General features: G+C 46.0%; 1 protein-coding gene across 4 annotated transcripts in view; it reads left to right on the forward strand.

Moving 5' to 3' along the window:
- The window catches only part of NPHP4 (nephrocystin 4), a 100,933-nt gene that overhangs the window by 78,297 nt on the left and 2,532 nt on the right, over positions 1-20,104 (forward strand). For 2 of the 4 annotated variants that reach the window (XM_044996238.1, XM_044996240.1), the window contains exons 20-29: positions 4,101-4,229; positions 8,097-8,305; positions 8,493-8,719; positions 9,382-9,571; positions 11,020-11,106; positions 12,198-12,354; positions 12,550-12,635; positions 13,867-13,952; positions 14,878-15,049; positions 18,256-18,435. In XM_044996238.1, the coding sequence (XP_044852173.1) occupies positions 4,101-4,229; positions 8,097-8,305; positions 8,493-8,719; positions 9,382-9,571; positions 11,020-11,106; positions 12,198-12,354; positions 12,550-12,635; positions 13,867-13,952; positions 14,878-15,049; positions 18,256-18,435 (1,523 nt within the window). Of the gene's footprint in view, positions 1-4,100; positions 4,230-8,096; positions 8,306-8,492; positions 8,720-9,381; positions 9,572-11,019; positions 11,107-12,197; positions 12,355-12,549; positions 12,636-13,866; positions 13,957-14,877; positions 15,050-18,255; positions 18,436-20,104 lie in introns of those variants that run through there. The other 2 variants (XM_044996239.1, XM_044996241.1) reach the window with 2 other exon arrangements.

Here is a 20,104-nt window from a genome sequence, read left to right on the forward strand (position 1 = left end):
CAGTGTTCTCAGCAGAGCTGGCAGAGGCAGACTCTAGATCAGAGTTGCACTGACGCTGTCCTTAACATTGTGAGAGCTTCGGGGCACATGCCCTGGTGGATAATGTTAATGTTCTCACTGTCTGTGTTAATATTCTCAGATGCCTAAACAGCTTGAGCTATTTCTGCTAATGACGCATTTGCAGGAGTTGTACACATGAAAAAAGTATGCATGTATAACTGCTAGAGTGTCTTTAAATTCAAAAGCTGTATCTAGCTGTTGTATTTTGCATAGTGCCAGTCACCTTAGTACCTATATTTTGTAGGTCCTAAGACATAAGAACAGCCATACTGGGTCAGAGCAATGGTCCATCTCGCCGGTATCCTGTATTCTGACAGTTCATCACACACTGCAACAATACGTCACTGCCTGTGTTTACAGAAGACAGTCCTACAAGCTGTAAAGTGGATGGTCTCATCACAGATGACATCACAGCTCAAATTTTAAGGGCTGTGCAGTTTTAACACTTGGCTCTTTGTTGTGCCAGAATCCTTCCCAGCTTGCTGTGGGGAGGCATGCCTTGAATCAGCAGCTCTGCCATCTCTTGCAAGCATGCAGGGTGCACTCTTCTCTGCATGCTGGGGGAGCTGGCATGGTCCTGTCTTCATCCCATCTCTTTGGAGCGGCCCCAGCTGGGTGCAGTTCCTCTGCTGCCCAGGCTCAGGGGTGTGGGGAGGAGAATGCACTTCGGGCCCACCCCTAGACACTTGTACAGGGCCCACGGGAATCCAGCCCTAAACACTGACAAACAATTTCAGGTGCTGCAGCCAAATGTCTCCAATTCTCCACATTTATGGAGCTTTTATCTGAAGGACAGAGTGCATTTGTAGGTTAGGTGAATCCGCAGACAGCTTTATAGCTTCATCCTGTACAGGTTGGGATAGCCTATATATGGATGTAATTACAGCAGCACAGAGAGGTGACAAGACAGTAAATGGATCAGTGCTAGGGCTAGTTTTTCTTCACTTGATATATGAGCTAGTATGTGGGAGGAAGAGACATTGGAATAACAAACTTTGCCAGTGATACAAGCAAATGCCAGGGAGTATTTGGGCCTCTTGCGGGTAATGAAAGCCCCTCACCCTAGCTCCAGGGACTCCGGACAGCTGTTGGCTCTTTTAAGATATGTATTTTCTGTGGTAGCAATAAAGAAAATGTCACTTACATACTGCAAAGACCCATAGTAAAAATCCAACAGTGTCTAAATCGTTAGTTAATGGGAACAGTTATCCTGTCCCTTATGGGAAAAGTCCTATAAAATGTAACAGTGATGAAACTAATAGGGTTCTCCCAGCAGTCACCCTAAAATCTAGAAAATGTAACAGAGACATGACTCTATGGTTACCGCTGACTTTTGTTTTTAAACCATTCTGCAGAATTCTATAGCAGGGATATAATTTTCTATTAAATTCATAGCAAGGTCCAAAAGACCTGTAGAAAAGTTATCATTTGCTCTTAAAATCTACAGAACTTTTCTATAATGGGCACATTTTCTTGTGGCCATGTTGGCAGGGCCACAGTGTGTCTTTTCTACAGTGGCAACCAGTTAGGAGTGCACATTTCACTCAGAAAGCAAGTCTCCCAAACTTGAACTTGTCTTACCAAAACGTTTGGTATTGTTTTGGGCCTATCCAGTGCAAGTCTTGTCAGCCAATCAGTTCATCTGGTAATTTCCATTCCTCATAACAACATCCACAAATTCCAAATTGCATTTACTTCATCTGAGAAGCAAGCTGGAGTGATAAAAGATTTAGCAGGAGGAGACGTTCACTTTTCAGTGGTGCTTTTGAAACCTGAAAAACTTTAGCAAAGCTCATGAGAGGCTGTTACAAAATCAGAAGAAATATGTCTGTCTACTTCAGCTCTGGGCAAATTGACTTTAAAATGCAGCAGAGTGTGTGTTTGGGGAAGCAAATCTCTTTCTGTAGATACATGATGCCTCAACTCCTTAAATCTGAACTTCATTTCACCAGTAGAGACTGCAGTTTTTGCAGTGGCTGTAGTGAGGTTCTGTGAGGACTCCTGTGGACCAAGAATCAAGGACATCCATCTATAAAAAGCCTAACGGTACCTCCTTGGATGCCCTTCCCGGGGTTAGAAGGAAGATGCTTTGGATAGTCCAGTTCGCAGCCTGATGCGAAAGGAAGCACCTGAGGTGCAGAGCGAGGCTGCAGCTGGTCAGAGCAGCTGCAGAAGCAGCCAGAGCCACTCAGGGGACTTCCTACAGCTCTGTCGGACCTGCTGTGCCCTGTGTTGATTGGCTGTTTGCTCCAGCCTTCCCCATTCCCCTCCCCCAGTGTCGCTTCCACTCCACACCTGCCTCTCCCCAGGCCTGCCCCACTCACCCTTCTTCCTTTTGACGTCCCAGACCCTTCCCTGTCCTTCCCATTCAGCTGATCACCTCCTACTTACCTAACTCAGCTGGGGCACCCCCAGGCTGTCTGCAGCCATCCCATAGTTCACCCTGCTGTTCTGGTCTCCCCCTCCCCGACCCTGCATCTCTCTGCTTTATTTCCATTGTCGGCGGTTCCAGGCAGGACTGTTGGCTGATCTGTTTTTGTACAGCACCTAACACAATTGGCCCTACTCTTTGTTGGTCATTAGGCACTGCTGTAATCAACATGCCTGATAGTAATACATGAACTGGAGTCCGCGTAAGTGACTGTAGAAATCCACTGTTATGTTTCAAGGCCACAAAGCACGCGCTGTGTTCTGCTCAGATATCAATGAAAAATGAGTACAAATAGGGTAATAGGAGCATTCTTTGCTCTGACAAAGGGAAGCCCTGATACGTCTGTATTTAAATTACATGGGCTAACTGTTCGGGTGGGGGTGCTGGATCAATATGTATAACATTCGTACCCCATAACTGTCCTGCACCGTGCTGTAAACACAGCTCTCTCTCTGCTCAGTCACACGCGTGGGCGCAGATGGATATTTTATTAACATTGCTCTGGGGTATGTCGATTTGTTTCATATGCTTATTTGTTCTGGGTTCTGTGAAAGGAACCAGCCTGAAGTTTGTCGAGAGTTGAGAAAGGGGAAAGAAAAATACATAGCCCGAGAAGGGAAAGTGAACTTTAAACACAGTACTTTGAGAAATGGAATTAGCTAAAACAAATTTGTTTAAAAATGGTTGCTCTTAGTCTCTTGCCAGAGAACTGGTTAGCTTTGGGCTATGGTTGTGATAGAAGTTAGATACATTGGGCCAAATTCTTGATTTCACTGGAATTTTGCCAATTTATAGCAGCAGGGAATTTTTTTACTGCATGTTGTGATCTGGTATCTGTGTCCTGCAGTGACATGAAGCAACTGGCAACAGGTACCCATGGGAGGAGCAGTGTGCTGTATTAGAATAAATGTCACCAGTAGGTGGACTGTGAAATGAGACAGTGGTCTCACTCAGGCTCCATTGTCCCTTGCTAGCAATACTGAGTGTGGACCGTGCAGACAAAACTCTCCTGGCTCCAAGAGGTGGTCCCACCAGGGCAGGGCTGAAGCATGTTAACCCTGTGTGTGGGTGAACCTTGGATGTCCATCTGGCACCTTCTTGAGCACTGAACTGTTATTAAAAACAAAGGTATTTTTGTGGGTGCTCACTGGCCAGGGCACAGAATGGGGAGACTGGGGTTCTATTCCCAACTCTTCACCTCGGGCGCATGCTGGATGACCGTCAGCAAGTCACTGTAACCTTTCTGTGCCTCAGTTTCCCCATCTGTAGAATGGGGATAATGATCCTGGCCTCCTCTGTGAAGTGCTTTCAGATCTACTGAGGGTGCGTTCTAAATAAGTGCTAGGTGTTGTTAGTATTGCAGTCATTGTTAACGCTCCCATTGGCTTTAATGGAAGCAAAGTTAGGCTAACGGAGCACTTCAGAAAATCCTACCCTCAGGGTCCAACTTAAGCAGCGCCTCTCTCCTGTGGTGGATGGGGATCATTGCTGGGCCAGAGTCATTCTGACTCCTCGCTAGCAAGGCAGATCCCCTTAGCAAAGGGTGTTTTTTCTGGGCTTGGCTGGAGCCCGCCTGCCCGTCTTCACCAGCTCTGTGCTTCTGTTGCAGGTCACCTGTGTGAGCAGAGGCTGAAGAAATCAAACTCCTTGCCACTCTCCCGCTCTCGCATTGTCTCCTCGCATGATGGGACCAGCAGCTTCCACGGAGGCAGCTTGTTCTCCCTCAATACGCCTGGGGGTAAGTCCTGTTGGCTCCTAGCTCATTGTAGCCTGGCAATAGTTTTTCTCCTGTGCACTATTAAAAATACCAAAGGTGACGATTGCTCAAAGACACAAGTACCATGTGCACTGGGTCGCTGGATTCGGAGTTTCCCCTTTTCTCCCACAATATCATGTTACAAACATATGTTCTCTCAGTGTGAAGTGGTCCATCTGCTGGTGGGTTATTGGGGATTTTGTTCCCCAAATTATCTCCCCCCACGGCTGCTCTGTGCTGTGAATGTTCAGAACCTGATGTTTGCTCAGTGGGTGCTGACAAACATACACAGAGATCGGATTCTGCTGAACTCTCCCATCAGCCAATCTTAGGTGATGCTTTTCACCAGACTAGTTCCAGTTCCCAGATATGATCGGGTCCAGGAGGTAAATCCTTAGCTGTTAAGGCACTGAGGCGCGGAGTCCATCCTTTAGTAAACGGAGAAGCCCGTCCCCTTGCTTGTCTGCTGGAAATGAAGCTGTTGTCAGAAAAACACTTGTATGAGCCTCCATCTGCTGAGTTGATGATTCACAGGTCCTATTCTCTCACCTCTTTAATCAGACAAAGTGTTTGCTGAGGTTGGTGCTGTGAAAATCAAGCTTTACTCTGCAGCTCTGCGCCTGCATAGCTGAGCTCCTATACGTGGAATTTACGTTCCTGTTAGTCTGCAATTGCTGGGGATGAGAGATGGCTGTTGATTTTCAGCCTAGCGGTGATTTAAACTCCCTTATATCAGAGAGCAACAGCCCATATATTTAGAGATGGGAAGGCTCAAGTTGAAAATTATATTCCTTTAAGTAATTATTGAAGTTTTGAGGCCTGCTTGCCTTTACCTAGGCCTGGACAAAGAGTCTTGGGCCCAAATTTAACTCCTTCCTGTGAAGGGGGGTGTGTTGCATTCAGGAAATGGGAACCCCTTATTATGTCCTGGTTCAGATGAGCTTAACGTACAGTTCACCTAGCCCTGCCTTTAACAATGGTCACTGCCTGGCATGTAAGGTTTTTCAAACACTTGGGCCTGCTTGTCATTTACATTTAGGCTCCTTGACACTGCTCTCGCAGCATCAGAGAGTCTGCGCCACCGTGCAAATGAGAATCAGGCTCTTAGAGAGAGAAATGAATCTTCCACATTCTGCTCTGCAGCTCACTAAACGCACGGCTGTGCTGAAATGCAAGTGCACGAGAGCACAGACGAACACATACATATGCAGTCTCTGCCCTGTGCTATCCATGTGCAGCTGGAATTGGGCATATTTCTTGAGTAAGAGTCATTGAAATATTTTACCAAATTAAGCACCTGTTCCCGAAGGAGATCCAGATGGTGTGTGAAATGAAAGAGAGCTGCCCATAAGCAGAATTCCCAGGGGAGATAGGGAGTACAGAAATACTATTATGCATCTATGCATGCTTTTAATGGACTTTCTGATGAGTGTCAATAAGACAGGTTGTCCCATGGTGCCCTATTGTGCGTGAGCGATTTATACAACAGCTGTATTCCCGATGAAAAGCCTGGGCAGTCTTCTGGGTACCACACTTCGGGAAAGATGTGGACAAATTGGAGAAAGTCTAGAGGAGAGCAGCGGAAATGATTAAAGGTCTAGAAAGCCTGGCCAATGAGGAAAGACTGAAAACAATGGGTTTATTTAGTCTGGGGAAGAGGAGACTAAGGGGGGACAGAACAGTTTTCAAGTACATGAAATGTTGTTATAAAGTGTGAATGATAAATTGTTCTCCTTAACCACTGAGGACAGGACACGAAGTAACAGCAACAGCGACTTAGGGGAAAATCTTTTCAACTGTAATGGAAGTTAAGCACTGGAACAAATTACCTCGGGAGGTTATGGCATCTCCGTCACTGGAGGTTTTTCAGGACAGGTTAGACAAACCTACCAGGGATGGTCTAGATGATACTCAGTCCTGCCTCAGTGCAGGGGACTGGACTAAATGACCTATCCAAGTCCTATATTTCTAATGATTCTATGACGAGGCACATGAAGTATTGAAATAATTAGACATTTTGCACAAAGTGTTAAAGAACGTAATGCAGGAAGAAGAAGAATCAGAGATTTTAAGGCCAGAAGGGACCATTATGATCTCCTAGTCTGATCTCCTGCAAAGCACAGAAATTCTCGCATCAAGCCCACACCTTGTGGTTGAGCTAGAGCACATTTTGATGGTATGACTCCGAGGCAGTTGACTGTCTCAGAGAGCATGTGTGTACATGTGTGTCTGGATGCATGCAAGTGTGTGTGTGTCTGTTCACCAGAGAACCTCACAATTCTGAGAAAAGTCAAAGGTTTAGATATTGAAGCAAATTCTCTGACCTGGAAATCCCTCAAAAACATGCTCCCTCACAAGATTTCCACTCCTCCCCGGTGGGTCAGAAATCCGGTCTGAATCCTCTCTCCCACAGCACACCTTCTTCTAATTCAGCAGGAGTTAGGAAGCACAGAGATATGGGGAATTTAAATCCCTGGCTGGGTGCCACACTCCGGGTGGAGTGCTCCATGTGCTGAGCTGTGCGCGCTGGCCTCATGTGGCAGAGTGAATTGGATGAATGCACCCTCCATGGAATGGTTTTGATAACAGAACATTCTGCTTTTAAATTGCAGAATCTCCCCTACTGAGACAGGCTTTTCCAGCCAGGCAGCCTCCTTTCCCATTAACTTTTTGACATGGCCCATAAGGTTAAACATTGTGGACACTTGCTGAAATATGACTATTGCTAAAATACGAGCATTTTGGCTCAAGATGTCTAACCTAATTTGCCATGTCTGGGAAGCAGTTAAATGGATTTAAAATTAAATTCAGGTGGGTAATTTGCAAATAACCCTTGTTTACCAATTTTTAAAGAAAATGTAATGCAGCAAGACTCAAAGATCCTATGTGTGGAGTTTCACGTCATGTCGAGAGTTTAATCCCATGCATCAAGTGCTTGGTAGTGGATTGTATTTCACATATTAAATATTTGGCTGGCACTTCAATTGGGAGCTGCTCCAGTGGCAATTTTGTGGAGAAATGAGAGGGAGGGGAGCGAAAGAACGTTTTAATAAAAATGTAGATGTGTGTATAGTGTTCAGCAGGAAACAGGCAGGTTTTGAATTAAGGGAGAGGAACAGAATTCTCTTTTGGAACATTTGGTGGCTTGAGATTGTTTGATTTATACAGTCACCAGAATATCCAGATGAACCCAGAACCCCATAAATCCCAGATGCTTGTTATTTATTCCGTATTTAATCCAGGCCTCGTAGTTATGTTGTTACTACTGAGAGGAACTTTTGTTGGCCACAGTTGGGATCCACAGGCCAGAGAGAATTAATATAGCGCAATGTGTTGCTTGGCTTTCCTTCTTACTCAGATCTGGCATGATGGCCACACATCAGGAGAGATGTGATTTATCGGCTGCCTGTGGAAAGCTTCAGAAACTGCATAATATAAAAAACTGCCTGACAGCCCTGGACGTGTTGCTTTCACTGCCAGTTTCAGTGCCAAACCCTGGGAGAGGGACCTTGGTATAATTCCACCTACTACCCAGGCTTCTACTGGGACTACTCAGCTTTAACTGGCCCCAGAGCCAGACTAAGGCTTGGTCAAGGAAAGAACAGCATGTACCGCAAAGTGGCTGTTCCTCAGCTCCCCTTCCTGGTGGTCACCGCTTCACTTAGCTTGCCGGTCTAGAAGGCTTCAAACACCTGCATGCTTGAGGCAACTCAAGTCAGCATATCCGTCTGTTTGCCCATGTCATCCATCCATCTCCCTGTCTCAGCTGGTTACTGCACTGCTCCCCATGGGGTCCACACCCCGACTCCCTCAGCCCCAGACTCTGACGCTTGTTTCCTTTGCACCCAGCTAAGAACGTGTCCCAAGCCCAGAAGCTGGCGGACGTGGACAGCGAGCTGGCTGCCATGCTGTTCAGCCGCCTGCAGGAAGTGAGCACGGCCTTCCAGCACGCCAGCCGCGAGGCCAGCGCCATCCGCAGGCGGAAGCTGGAGAGGATGATGATGGTGCGACAGCTCGAAGCCCAGGAGGATGTCAGTGGGAGGAGAGCAAGCCTCATGGTGAGCAGCACAGAGCGCTGTCGGAACGATCTTGGGACCAGAGAGCAAACGGGAGCCAGGCCTGACAAAACACCCTGTAGCATCTCTTGTGTCAGGGCTTGGGTCGGGTTCCTTCAGATGAATCCTCAGACACGCAGGGGAGGGGCCCACATCAGTGTGTTGGTCATAGGAGTCTCTTCTTCAATAGGGCCGGCGTGAGGAGCGCATCCAGCACTCCAGGGACCTGCAGATTATTGATGCCTACCGGGAGCGCATCAAGGCCGAGAGCATCTCTAGCATGCTGATTCAGGCCATCACCACCAACTACACGCTCTATGCCACGCTGGGCACAGCAGAGTTCTTTGAGTTTGCCCTGAGAAACCCATACAATGTCCAGCACACGGTGACGATCGAGATCGACCACCCTGAGCTGAGGTAGGAGCCAGAGACATTCTCCCCTCCAAAATACTGCACGTTACCCTTGGAAAGCCAGCCCAGAGCGGAGAGGCACTTACGGAAGTGCGAGACAAGAGGTGTCTTTGGGATCGAGCTTGTTGCTTTTCCATCTAGCGTTTGAGGCTTTATTGGGAAAGGGGTCAGTATATAATGAGGGCTCCATCATATACCAATGACCGGCTTCCCCCCTCCAGAGATTTCACTTTTCTTTGTTTTCTTCCCACCTCCCGTATCGCTATCCAAAGGGATGGGAGAATGCAAGTTACCGAGAAGCTAAGCACAGAGGAGTTGCCACACTAGGTCAAATCTACCCTAGTTATCCTGCCGCTAGCAGTGACCAATGCAACCACCATCTGTAATTCACGTGCTTCGCTGTGCAGTGTTCGGAGTGGGATGGGGGGTGTATTGGGAGAGAGGAGAGGTCTTCATTTCCCAGATCAAAGGTGTGGTGGATTTTGGAGTTTTCTTTCCATTTAATGTGTGCCTGCACATTCCAGCCACGGTCTTTGTTCCAACAACCCCCCTTCCCCACGCCCCTGCGCGCGCATGCACACTGAGGTTTAGGTATAACTCACAGCCTCATTTTGGGATCGGGGGGAACCCCAGCTCCCGGGTTTCTGTCCATGATTTTTTTTCCACAGTGTTATTGTGGACAGTAGGGAGTGGAGACACTTCAAAGAGCTGACCCAAACATTGACTACTCCAGTAGAAGAGGACATGTTCCATCTTCAGGACAACCTCATGCCTCAGGTCTACCTGCGCCCCAGAGAGACCATTCACATTCCATTTAAATACCAGACCTTCTCTGTAGACCACGCTGTCATGATGCAGGTACATTTCTTCTACTATATTATGACATAGGACAAATAAAACAATGAGGAAAGGGTTCATTTGCCTACCATCGTTATCTAGAATTAAACATGATGCTAACTGTATAAATTTCTATGCCCATTTTATAACCAGTGCTATTTCTAGCAGGTGATGGGTAGTATGCCACATCGCTTAACATCAGCTGTTCTGTATATTGCTTTCTATAGCATTTCTATGTTTCTGTTCCTGCTGTCTGGTATCACACCAAGAAATTTACAGAAATATGACTTAGCTTATAAGGGGAGGCTTAAAAATATCAGGTCTTTATTACGGAGGAGCAATGGCCGAACGTCTTTGGGAGATGCCAGAAATATCTGGAGGAGGCTCTTCTGTCCCAGCCAGAACCAGGACACAAAGAACACACAAAATTGGAAAAAATAAGAAGGGACTCAACCTTCGAAGCCAAAGTGGCTTGTCCATCTGTTGTGATTGAATAATAGCAAACAAACACACAGTGGTTGTGAGGCTCACATGGAGATGAAAAAAGAGAGGGCTTGAATTTTAAAGACAGGGCACTCGCTTCAGGGGGAACAGTCCCCTCTGCCTCTGCAACTGGCTCACGTCTGCCTGTGCTTCTCAGTTCTTGATGTGTTAAGATTTAGGGCCACATTCATTGGTGTAACTGCATCAGTGGGATGAATGCGACCCGTAGTCTGCTCTTTAGAAGCACAAAACTGACTTTTAAAATGAGATTGTATCCAAATTGTTCCCTTTTATTCCCTTTTTAGCTCAATGCCACAGAATAAATGAACAGGCGAGACAAAGCTGCTGGGTGCTTGTAGAATTCAGAGTGGTTAGGCCAGAGGTACAAGCGAACATGTAATCCTACAGTGCTCCTTTAACTCTCAGCAATGGGACAGAAGAGAGGGTTCAAATGATAACAGTCCTCCTCCCAGTCTCTTGATGCTGTCTGCAATGCATTGCACTATTTTATTGATGTTCTCAGTTTTTAGCAAAGCCACCAATGATGAGAACATGCACTAATCTAGAAAAGCAACTCTCACTTCCTCAACAACACTGCGAAGAGGCCAGTGACAGCAAGGAATTGGCAATTCACAGTGTTTTAAAGTTAGTACCCGAGTTCCCAGCTGCAAAGGAGAGCTCTTCTAGAGCACAGCAGTTTGTGTTTTACAGGACAACATTGTCTTTCAGATCTGCAGAGTGGATCTCTGCTTTCCCAACGTGCAGGGAACTTTCACTGAGCTGTGTATGTAAAGAGCAGCTGATCAAGAGCAGAGGGACAGCTGGAGAGTCTGGGAGGAGAATTTAACCTTTATTAGTTTTCATTGTGATACGGTTTCTTAAACATTATAGATTTAGATCAAAACAGTGGTGAAAAATTCCAAAGAATGCATTCATAACGTGAGGTACACTGCTTCTTTGCATGATTACTGCTTCTTTATTTCTAGCAGGGCCCTGCTGAGCTGAGATTCAATAAAGGCACAGAAGCTGCACCCCCCTGGAAGTCCAGTGCCATGCTGACAAAACGCATCAAGGTAACAGAGGCAAAAAGAAGTGCTGTCACGTAGGTGGACTGCAATGAGTTTTACAGCCTGTTACAGTGATCAAAACCCTGTGACAAAGATTGAGCCTACAAATATATAATTCCTTTTAACTGGCCATTTATGGCAGGCCATAAGGCTTTTCATGATAAGGAAATAAATGTTTATGAATTTCATTGGATGTCTGTTGTAGTGTATAGAAATAGGGTAGTGTCCCTTTTAATGCGTTGTGAGCCCTCTGCTGATGTTCACTGTGTTCTCTGTTGTAAATGCCACCACAAACCAGCACGGCAGGGTATAGGTAACTAGGCTTTGTGTGTTTTTATGTATTTAGTGATCGTGGCTATTTAGGACCCAGTCCTGTCTGTGCGGCTTCTCATACAGTTTTTGTTATGAAAAGAGCAAAAGACAATGACTTTACAGCCTGGCAAGCATATTTTTAAAAAGGATTTTGTTTGCAAACGTATCTATTGACCTCTATGTCAGCATCCTGTGCTTGGTTTTTAATTCCTCTATCAGGTATTGGTTTAAAGCTACTCCCCTGAAAATACATGGTTTCAGTGCCCTGGAGATTCCATTCACAGTTTTAGATTTTACCATCACATATTTATTTAAATTGAATTTTCTTAATAGCATCCTAGGTCCCCTGCTATTCGGTGGTAACTACTTCAGAGCTGTAAACAGATTGAGTTGATTTTGTTCCCATTATTGATCAGAGTGAAAGCCAGAGATGGTATTTTCTCTTGCTGTAGCACAGGGGTTGGCAACCGTCGGCACACGGCCCATCAGGGTAATGTTTACATTGACCGTCGGCGGGCAATGTGGGAAGTGGCGCGGGCCGCAGGGACGTGCTGGCCACCGCTTCCCGCAGCTCCCATTGGCCGGGAACGGCGAACCACGGCCACTGGGAGCTGCGGGGGGCCGGGCCTGCGGATGGTCAGCGTAAACACTATGTCTCGTGGCCCGCCAGCGGATTACCCCGATGGGCCGCATGCGGAAGGTTGCCGCCCCCTGCTGTAGCATCTGTTGATGGTCTCTTTTCTTTCTCTCTCGACGAATTCATTGTTCTTTTTTGTTTTGCACAGATCTCCTTTAAGGCAAATGGTGACAAACCCATTGCAATGCTCAGTGTTAATGTGGAGCCCCAGCCCCACGTGGTGGATCAGACATTCCGATTCTATCACCCGGAGCTCACCTTCCTGAAGAAGTCCATACGGTTACCTCCATGGTACACCCTGCCCGGTAACTGTCTGCATCCAGCTGAGAACTGGCATGCAAATACTGTGTCTGCTTGTGTTTCCATGTTTTGGGTTGTAGGTTTTAAAGCGATACATGCTTAGAGATTTGCCAGCTTGCAGGCCTTCCTGCTAACAAGGGCAGGAGATGGGCCTATGCCTAACAGCAGGGAGAGTGGTCATCTTATGCTCTTTCCCCCAGGTGCCCCAGCAGGAATGCCAGGTGGGGAACCGGAGATGTACGTCCGCTGCAGTGATCCCAACATCATTTGCGAAACAAAAAAAATGGTACTAACAAAAATCAAGCGGAAATCCAATGGAGTATATCCTTTACGTTCACCATCTCTAGTCTATTGATCGCTTTATCTAAAGCAGAGATGCCGTGCACCAATGGTCATTGATCTGTAATGATAGACTATTGGGTGTTACTAGGTTGTGACTGCCTCACTCCCCTGTTAAAAAGGAACAGAACTTCTCTAGCCTGCTCTCATCATATTTGCAGCGTGTGTTTAATACCACAGTTTATACCATAATTTGTCATGTTGCCCTGCATTGCTCATGTGAAAAAAGGCCAGATTTGAAATGCTGGTGGAAACTGCCACTTATGGAAACACCATCTCTCCAGCTAGGTGCCACAGATACATTCTTCAGAAATCAGAGGTTCTAAAATGACCAGTAAGGAAAGAAATAAAAATGTGTCCTGATTGAATAGACCACAAAACCTCAGCTGGATTGCGGTGCTGCTCTCTGCGTCACATTCCAAGATAGCATCCTAGTACTCAAGACTCGGATACTGCAAGGAGGAGGGCCACCCGATCGATCAATCAATCAATAAACAGATCGATCGAACTTCTGATCCCTTTCCTTTCAGGCGAGGATATTTCTCCATCATACAAGTGCTGCTTGATCTCCTGCATCTCCCTCTGATGGCCTGATCCAAAGCCCATTGACAGTCAGTGTATCTACTTCGTAACTGAGATGCTTTCAGGGCCCACAGAGGTTAACGACAGGCTCTCACTGACGGTCAATGGGCTTTGGATCAGGCCATCAGAGGGAGCTGCATAGAAAAGCGGCTCATGATGTGCTCTGTGTTGGAATTTTTAGCTCTGATTCCAAGTTTCCTGGGTTTTATTTTCAGCCGGTTGGGATTTAAATGAAAAACAAACTCACACATAAATGCGGATGATAATGAAGGTGCTTGTTAATTGCCATTGCAGAATTCTGTTAGCATGGTAATTGGATTATGGCTTGCTAGAAAACTTGGGGAAAATTCTGCAAAATCTAATTACTGAAACAGACCCGGAATGTGAGAGCCATTTGTATCCTCTTTTGTAATTAAAAATGTTGGAAGAAGCCAAGCTGTATAATAATTGAATAGGGTAGTTTAGCTGGGTTCTGGAACCCTCTGCTTGTGGACGTGAAGTGGTAGGGGGTTAAAATAAAGGGAAAAGGAACCTCATTAGCTGGTTTGATCTCTGGGTTAACTATTCTAATGATGCTTTCTGATTTCTGTACTCAGGGTCCTGGGGAGCCACAGGATGTGTTCTTAAAAGTAGCTGGAGGACCAAGCCCACAGATCAAAACATTCTTTGTTGCTATTTACACGTGAGTAGGAGAATCCAAAAGTAGAAGAGTGAGAATTCTCCAGAAACCTTGTCAGAGCAGATAAGGAAATGCACATGTAACATTCCTAGGACACTGGTTCCAGCGCATGACTTATTTTTCTGACAAGCAAAAATCTACAAGAAGATCTGTATGATTCTCTTGAGATATGTCTGCTTGCAAAACCCGGGCTAGGGTGGAAGATGTTAAGAGGGTTCTGAAGATTTTTGTACAAGAGACCATAGAAAACACAGGCACATGGTGTGCATTTAGTCTTCACTACCAGAGCGAGAGCCCACTTTCTGAGAAACTGTTCATTACAATGATCTGTGTCTTTGGCAGCTGATGTCCCCTTGAGCTCTGAATGAGGGCCGAGGTGAGATGAAATAACAGCAGCTCCCTCTGGCTGTCTGCTTTTTACTTAGTTGCTTTAGACAAATTCATCTTGTCTCACTTAATGAATTATTTCCCCCCAGTTGAGCTCCGTGGTGTTGCCTTGTACAGCTTGGAGGAGTGAGCATCCAGGTGGGGAGAAGACTCACTCCATCCCCCCTCTGATCACTGCGGGGTGTGCGCCCTGCGTATCCTCTGGGCCTGTCTGAGCCTTGGGGCAGCAGCTCAGCTTGACTTTCAACGTGACTTAAACTCCAGAAACAGCCAGGTGCTTTCGAGAATTTCACCCTGCATAAGGTTGCCTGGGAGTGAAGTCGATTCACATATCTCAGCCAAACATGTCTTCTCTGGAATTCCTGTAATGCCTTTTACAAGGTGTATGTGAATGCAGGTGCAAACGCTTCGGAACCGGAAGCACAATTTCCTTCTTCCCATCTGCAGTTGTATGTTTTCATTAATTTGGAAATGCCTCCTGAACCAGTGTCACCTTTTCCTTTGCCACAGTCATGACAGGCGCCTCTTCTTTCTGCTCCAGGGACGCCTGGCTTGCTGCTCCCATTCAGATCTGGCAATTTTACCTTCACTCGCTGCAACGTGTGGACGTTAGCTGCATAACTGGCCAGCTGACCCGCCTTTCCTTGGTTCTCAGGGGCACCCAAACGATCAGAAAAGTGAGAGCTTGCACCTCGCACACACAGGAGCTGAAGGTAGGCTCTGCCAGGGGACGCAGCAGGGCTTGCTGCCAATTCCTCTCTTCCTTCCCCCACCACAAAGAGAAACTTTTCCTTTGGAAGAGGCTGTAGTTAGGGGTGAGTTGAAAATTAGTGAAATCCTTCACAATTATAATTATGAATGGACTTACATTGACAGTCCCAGTGAAAATAACCCTCCAATATGAAACCAATCCCATTAGGAATTACGAACAATTTACTGCCATAAAGTCTTCATTATAATTATCTTTTGATTAAAGGCGTCATGTGTAGGATCATTGGTACAAAACCCCAGAGGGCAAATTATCTGAATTAATGAGACTATCCGAAGACTAATAATTTCTTTAGAATTCATTTAGTCATAATTATAAATGTGAATAATAAAAGAGAGACAAACTCCATTGCCACTCCATAAATTAGGAAATAAAGAAATCCGTGTTTAAATGTTGTCCTCACTGAGGCAGAACGTGGAGATGAATCCCCTTGGTGGCGTCCAGAGTGAGCTCAGTCACCACAATGGGCGGCTTTCACTGCGGTGACCTGAATTATGGTTGGGAGTTGTACATCTTGAATTCTGTATTAGCTTCTCATGATGTAGGGGCTGGGCTGTAGTTGGCCGAAGCAGTAATTAAAACTGTAATACATTGCAGGGAAGCATGTGTGAGAAGGCAGCCCCAGCCTGGAGCACCCTCCTGTGGCAGACCATGGTCTGGTCTGCCTCAATTTCCCTTTTCTGAGTCCTCCAAAACAATCCAAACAGTCTTTCTTACTGTAAATATAGCTCTTGTTGGGTTCATTTATTACAAAAGTCCCATGTCCATAAATTATTACAAGAGTTCCACAGCCATAGTCCAGATTTCCCCCAACATAGTCCAACCAGTACATGTAACATACAGCCCCGGTGTCCCTCACCACATCCCGGATCTCCAGTGCAGCCCTCTCCTGTCCTTGTACCAGGACAGCCACCCTTCCACCCAGAGTGCAAACCCTCTTTTCCCAGCAGGAACCCCCACAGCCTCTCTCCTGGGAACATTCTTGTCAGGGGAGCTCCCCTCATTCCCCCTGACCCTCTCATGGTTGCTCTGGGTCCAGTTTTGGTCCTGGAGATGTCAGTGGGTAAGCCCCTTTGCAGCTCCCTTGCCTTCAGCCCTCTGTGGCCCCTGGCTCCAGCTCTTCAGCTTAGAGCCTGCAGCCATCTCCTGCTGCTCTTCCTGGTGCTTTCAGCCCTCCGTAGCCCTCCAGCCCTGGCTTTCTGGCTTGGGGACACACGAGCCAGCAAACACCACTTGCTGATCTGCCTTTTCTAGGAATCACCTTCTGCTTCCTTCTGGGACCTTCTCTGGTGTAACCTGCCCCTGACTGAACCAGTCCGCTCTGACTCACTGGGCCTCTTCCTAACCTTTATTAGCACCCACGTGCTGGCCTCCTGCCCTCTTCATCGGACAGATGGGGACTCCTGCCGTGGCAGAGGGGAGCTAGGCCTTCTGCACAGGGGCCAGCTACGCTGTGACCATGCACATCAAACTCTGTTCAGATTTTACATAGATGCCGCTTTGCCTTTAGACTGGCCTCTTCCAAACCCTCTTGACACTCCTTGAGCTTTGCTCCATCAATATTATTAGTTCAGGACCAAATTATCAAAGCGTCCACTAATTGTGGCTGTTCCAACTTTTAGCTAGCCAGCTGGAACCCCCTAGAGCCTGATTTTAAGAGGTGTTGAGCACCCATAACTTGCCCTGCTGTCAGCTGGAAATTGGGGTGCTTGCCAGCTCAGAAAATCAGGCTCTGTGAGTATAAAAAACTGGCCAACAAGCGACAGAGGCACACAGAATTTTGAAAACGTGGGCCTCGATCTCACGACTTGTGCCTGTGCTAAGTGACGCAGGTTTAGCAAATGGTTTGCATTGAACTCTAAGGACTAGCTCCAGACTCTCCTTCCTAGAGCAGGTTGATAAGCATCTCGGAGTGTGAATACCATGCTAATGTGGAGAAGCTGAGCTTGTCAGCAGGTGAGGAAAGCATTAGACCCTGCCAGATAAGGCTCTGGGGCCTCTCTCAGGAGATTAACCTCCCTCCTCTCCTTGTTTGCTGTGTAATGTCACATGGGTCTTTTATCTGATTCATGAATCTGGCACCTAAAACGAAAGTGTCTGTTACCCTGGTATTTCAAAGTATCTTTTTCACCTCAAGTAGGAAGTTCCAGCTATACAAATAACCTGCCCTTTCCTTCTAGCTAATCAGATGGTATTCTGGTAGTCGATATCCTATTGATAGGGCTCTCAGAAAAGAATTTTTAAGTAAAACACAAAATGCCAGAACTGTCTTTGCTCTGTGTGTGTATAAAATAAAAATGATAGCTGTAACATTAAAGTACATAACTCAACAAAACCAAATACATTCAGAGACTATCTGTTTTGCACATGGCATCTCATGCCTCAAGTATACCTTCAATGCATAGCACTCTGTTGGTAGCATTTTTTTGATCCTGCATCAGGCATCCATAGGGCAGTAACAGGGTTAACATTTCTAGCTGAGATGAGCACTCTAGATCTTGCTAACTACATTTTTGTTATTGAAATTCATTCTGCTAAGCAAAGTTCCTCTGCAGACAGACTCTGAATGTGCAACTCAGACAGAGATTTTCAATGAAGTTAGAGCCTAGTTTATTAATGCAGCCAGCTTTAATTTCCTTCTCAGAAACACACATTTCTGAACATTTGATCAGTGTCTAATTTATATTCCAAACTGGAGTCTAGAAGGTACAGTAGATTAGCTTCCCTTCTGACTTGATCAAAGGACACCAGGTTGGTGCCTCTAAAAAGATCTTTTATGGCACATGTAAAAATTTGGGTTAATTTCTCCTTCACTGTCTCTCATGCTGAGACTATCCCAATAACATGTTATATTAACAGTGCCGATGACTTTGACCATCACTGATACCATCTTTCGTTTTCATCTAGACAATTCTGATTTTCTTGCATTTTTAATATAAAACATTTTGATCTGGAATGTACCAGACTGAGACCTAATTTCCACGACCAGAGATACACATCATTTGGGGATTCTAATTAAACCTTTTCATTGTCTTTCCTGAGAGGCAGAGAGGCCCCATCGGCATGTGTAGAATTTGTGTTCCTACGGCTTGGTTGCTGCACTAAGTTGTGGCCATTCCTGCCTGTTTCCATTTTGCTCGCTTCCTGCAGGTGGATCCCAAAGGCGTGTTTATTCTCCCTCCGAATGGGGTGCAGGACCTGCATATTGGTGTGAGGCCTCAGAAAGCTGGCAACAGATTTGTTTACCTCAATCTGGTGGATGTGGAGTACCACCAGCTTGTTTCGTCCTGGCTGGTGTGTGTTTCCTGCCGACAGCCTGTCATTTCTAAGGTACCTGGGTGCACCCATATAACAACATTCCAGGCAGGTCACTCTGACAGTGTGTCACTTGTAAGCCTAGAATGTCTGTTGAGTCAGTGTGAAGTGATGGAAACAGCTACAAGCATGGCTGAGAGCTCTCTTTGTTTAGAATGTCGCCTGGTTCAGTCATCACTGGGATTCGTGGTCTGTTACCATCAAATTTTTAAGTTCTCAGCCATGTTGTCTCTACAAATTACCCTGTGCGACAGCATGGGCTGTTAGCTGCTAGTTAAATCTTATTTGCCGAAGATGAAACTGCCCCGAGTGCAAAGTGAGCTGACTAGTTTTACTGGAACGGTCACTACCATCCATAGCTATCTATTTACTGCGACTGTCTATCTCTGTCACCCATCACCATAGGCTTTAGCCACCACTTCTTGTCAGAAATCAGTCCCTTGCATTGTGTATGAAAAACTTCCAAATCATTCATTGTACAGGAAAGGGCAAGACTATTGTCCCGTGTTGTTAGAACTCCAGAATGTGTGCAGAACATTTTGATTTTTTTATTATTCTCTGGACAGTGTTTTTCTTTCTTTGCAGTCTCTTCAACCTTGAAAGACTCTTCCCTTCACCAGGAATAGATTATAGGATCATAAAACTGATTCCTAAACATCTGGGACAGATAGTGACAAAACCACTTTATTCTTTGAGTTAATCACCTTAAAGTAGTAATATTTTAACAACAACTAGCCCCAAAGTAATTGCCTTCACATGCCATATACAATCAAATTGCCATAGGGATTATAATAATAACTTTGTATTACTATATCTGGACAGCTGCTTTAGATATGGTCCTGGGTATAACCAGAGGAAGCACTAGTGGTTTTTCCCTTTGTACATAAATACTACTCCTTCTCCCGATTATATATATATATAGGCCCCAGGTCAGGAAAGCACCGAAGCAGAAATCCATGCCTATTCAGGAAAGCACGTGCTTAACTGCCACTGAAGTCAGCGGGACTTTATGCACGCCTTCAAGTGCTTTTCAGAATCAGGGCTGTAGTGGCATGTGTGTCTATGGAAACAGTTGTGGGTAGCTCTTGTATTCAGAATAGATCATAGAGGATTTTGATGGAACCTGGGGCATGTTATGGGTTACATCGTGCAGCGCACTGTGACCTGGATCTAGGATACACTTAAGCACGTGCTTAACTTTCAGCCTGTGAACAATCCCACTGAAAACCATCAGAAAATCATGTTCGGCCTCTGTTTTGAGGGTAGCTCCACCCATAGAGCCCCCGTTCTGAAAGTCAGTCACAGCAGGGGTATTTCCTATTAACGCTGACTCCAGTCTACTCTGGGATTTCGGGCCAAAGTAGTAAATTGGATTTCCCATTTAACTATTGTTCAGTTTTAAATGTTTCCCTGAAATACTCCATATTGGGGGAAGTTAAGCACAACGTTACAGCACTGCTACACTTCCCTCGTAAGGACAGAACCACTCCCGTATGCCGTGTGATGGGAATTAGCACCGTGGTTGTCCTAATGGAAATAAATTAGCTAGCTGGCGAAGGAGCCTGGCTATGATCCCAGCCGAGTCCCTTTGTCATTCAGGCTAACAACCCCATATATACAAAAGACTCGCTACAGAATTCGGGCTGGGGGAGCTGCCTGGGAGCTGAGAGGGAAGCAGGGGGAG

The sequence above is a fragment of the Mauremys mutica genome, chromosome 21, assembly GCF_020497125.1.
Source record: "Mauremys mutica isolate MM-2020 ecotype Southern chromosome 21, ASM2049712v1, whole genome shotgun sequence".
Classification (NCBI taxonomy): Eukaryota; Metazoa; Chordata; order Testudines; family Geoemydidae; genus Mauremys; species Mauremys mutica.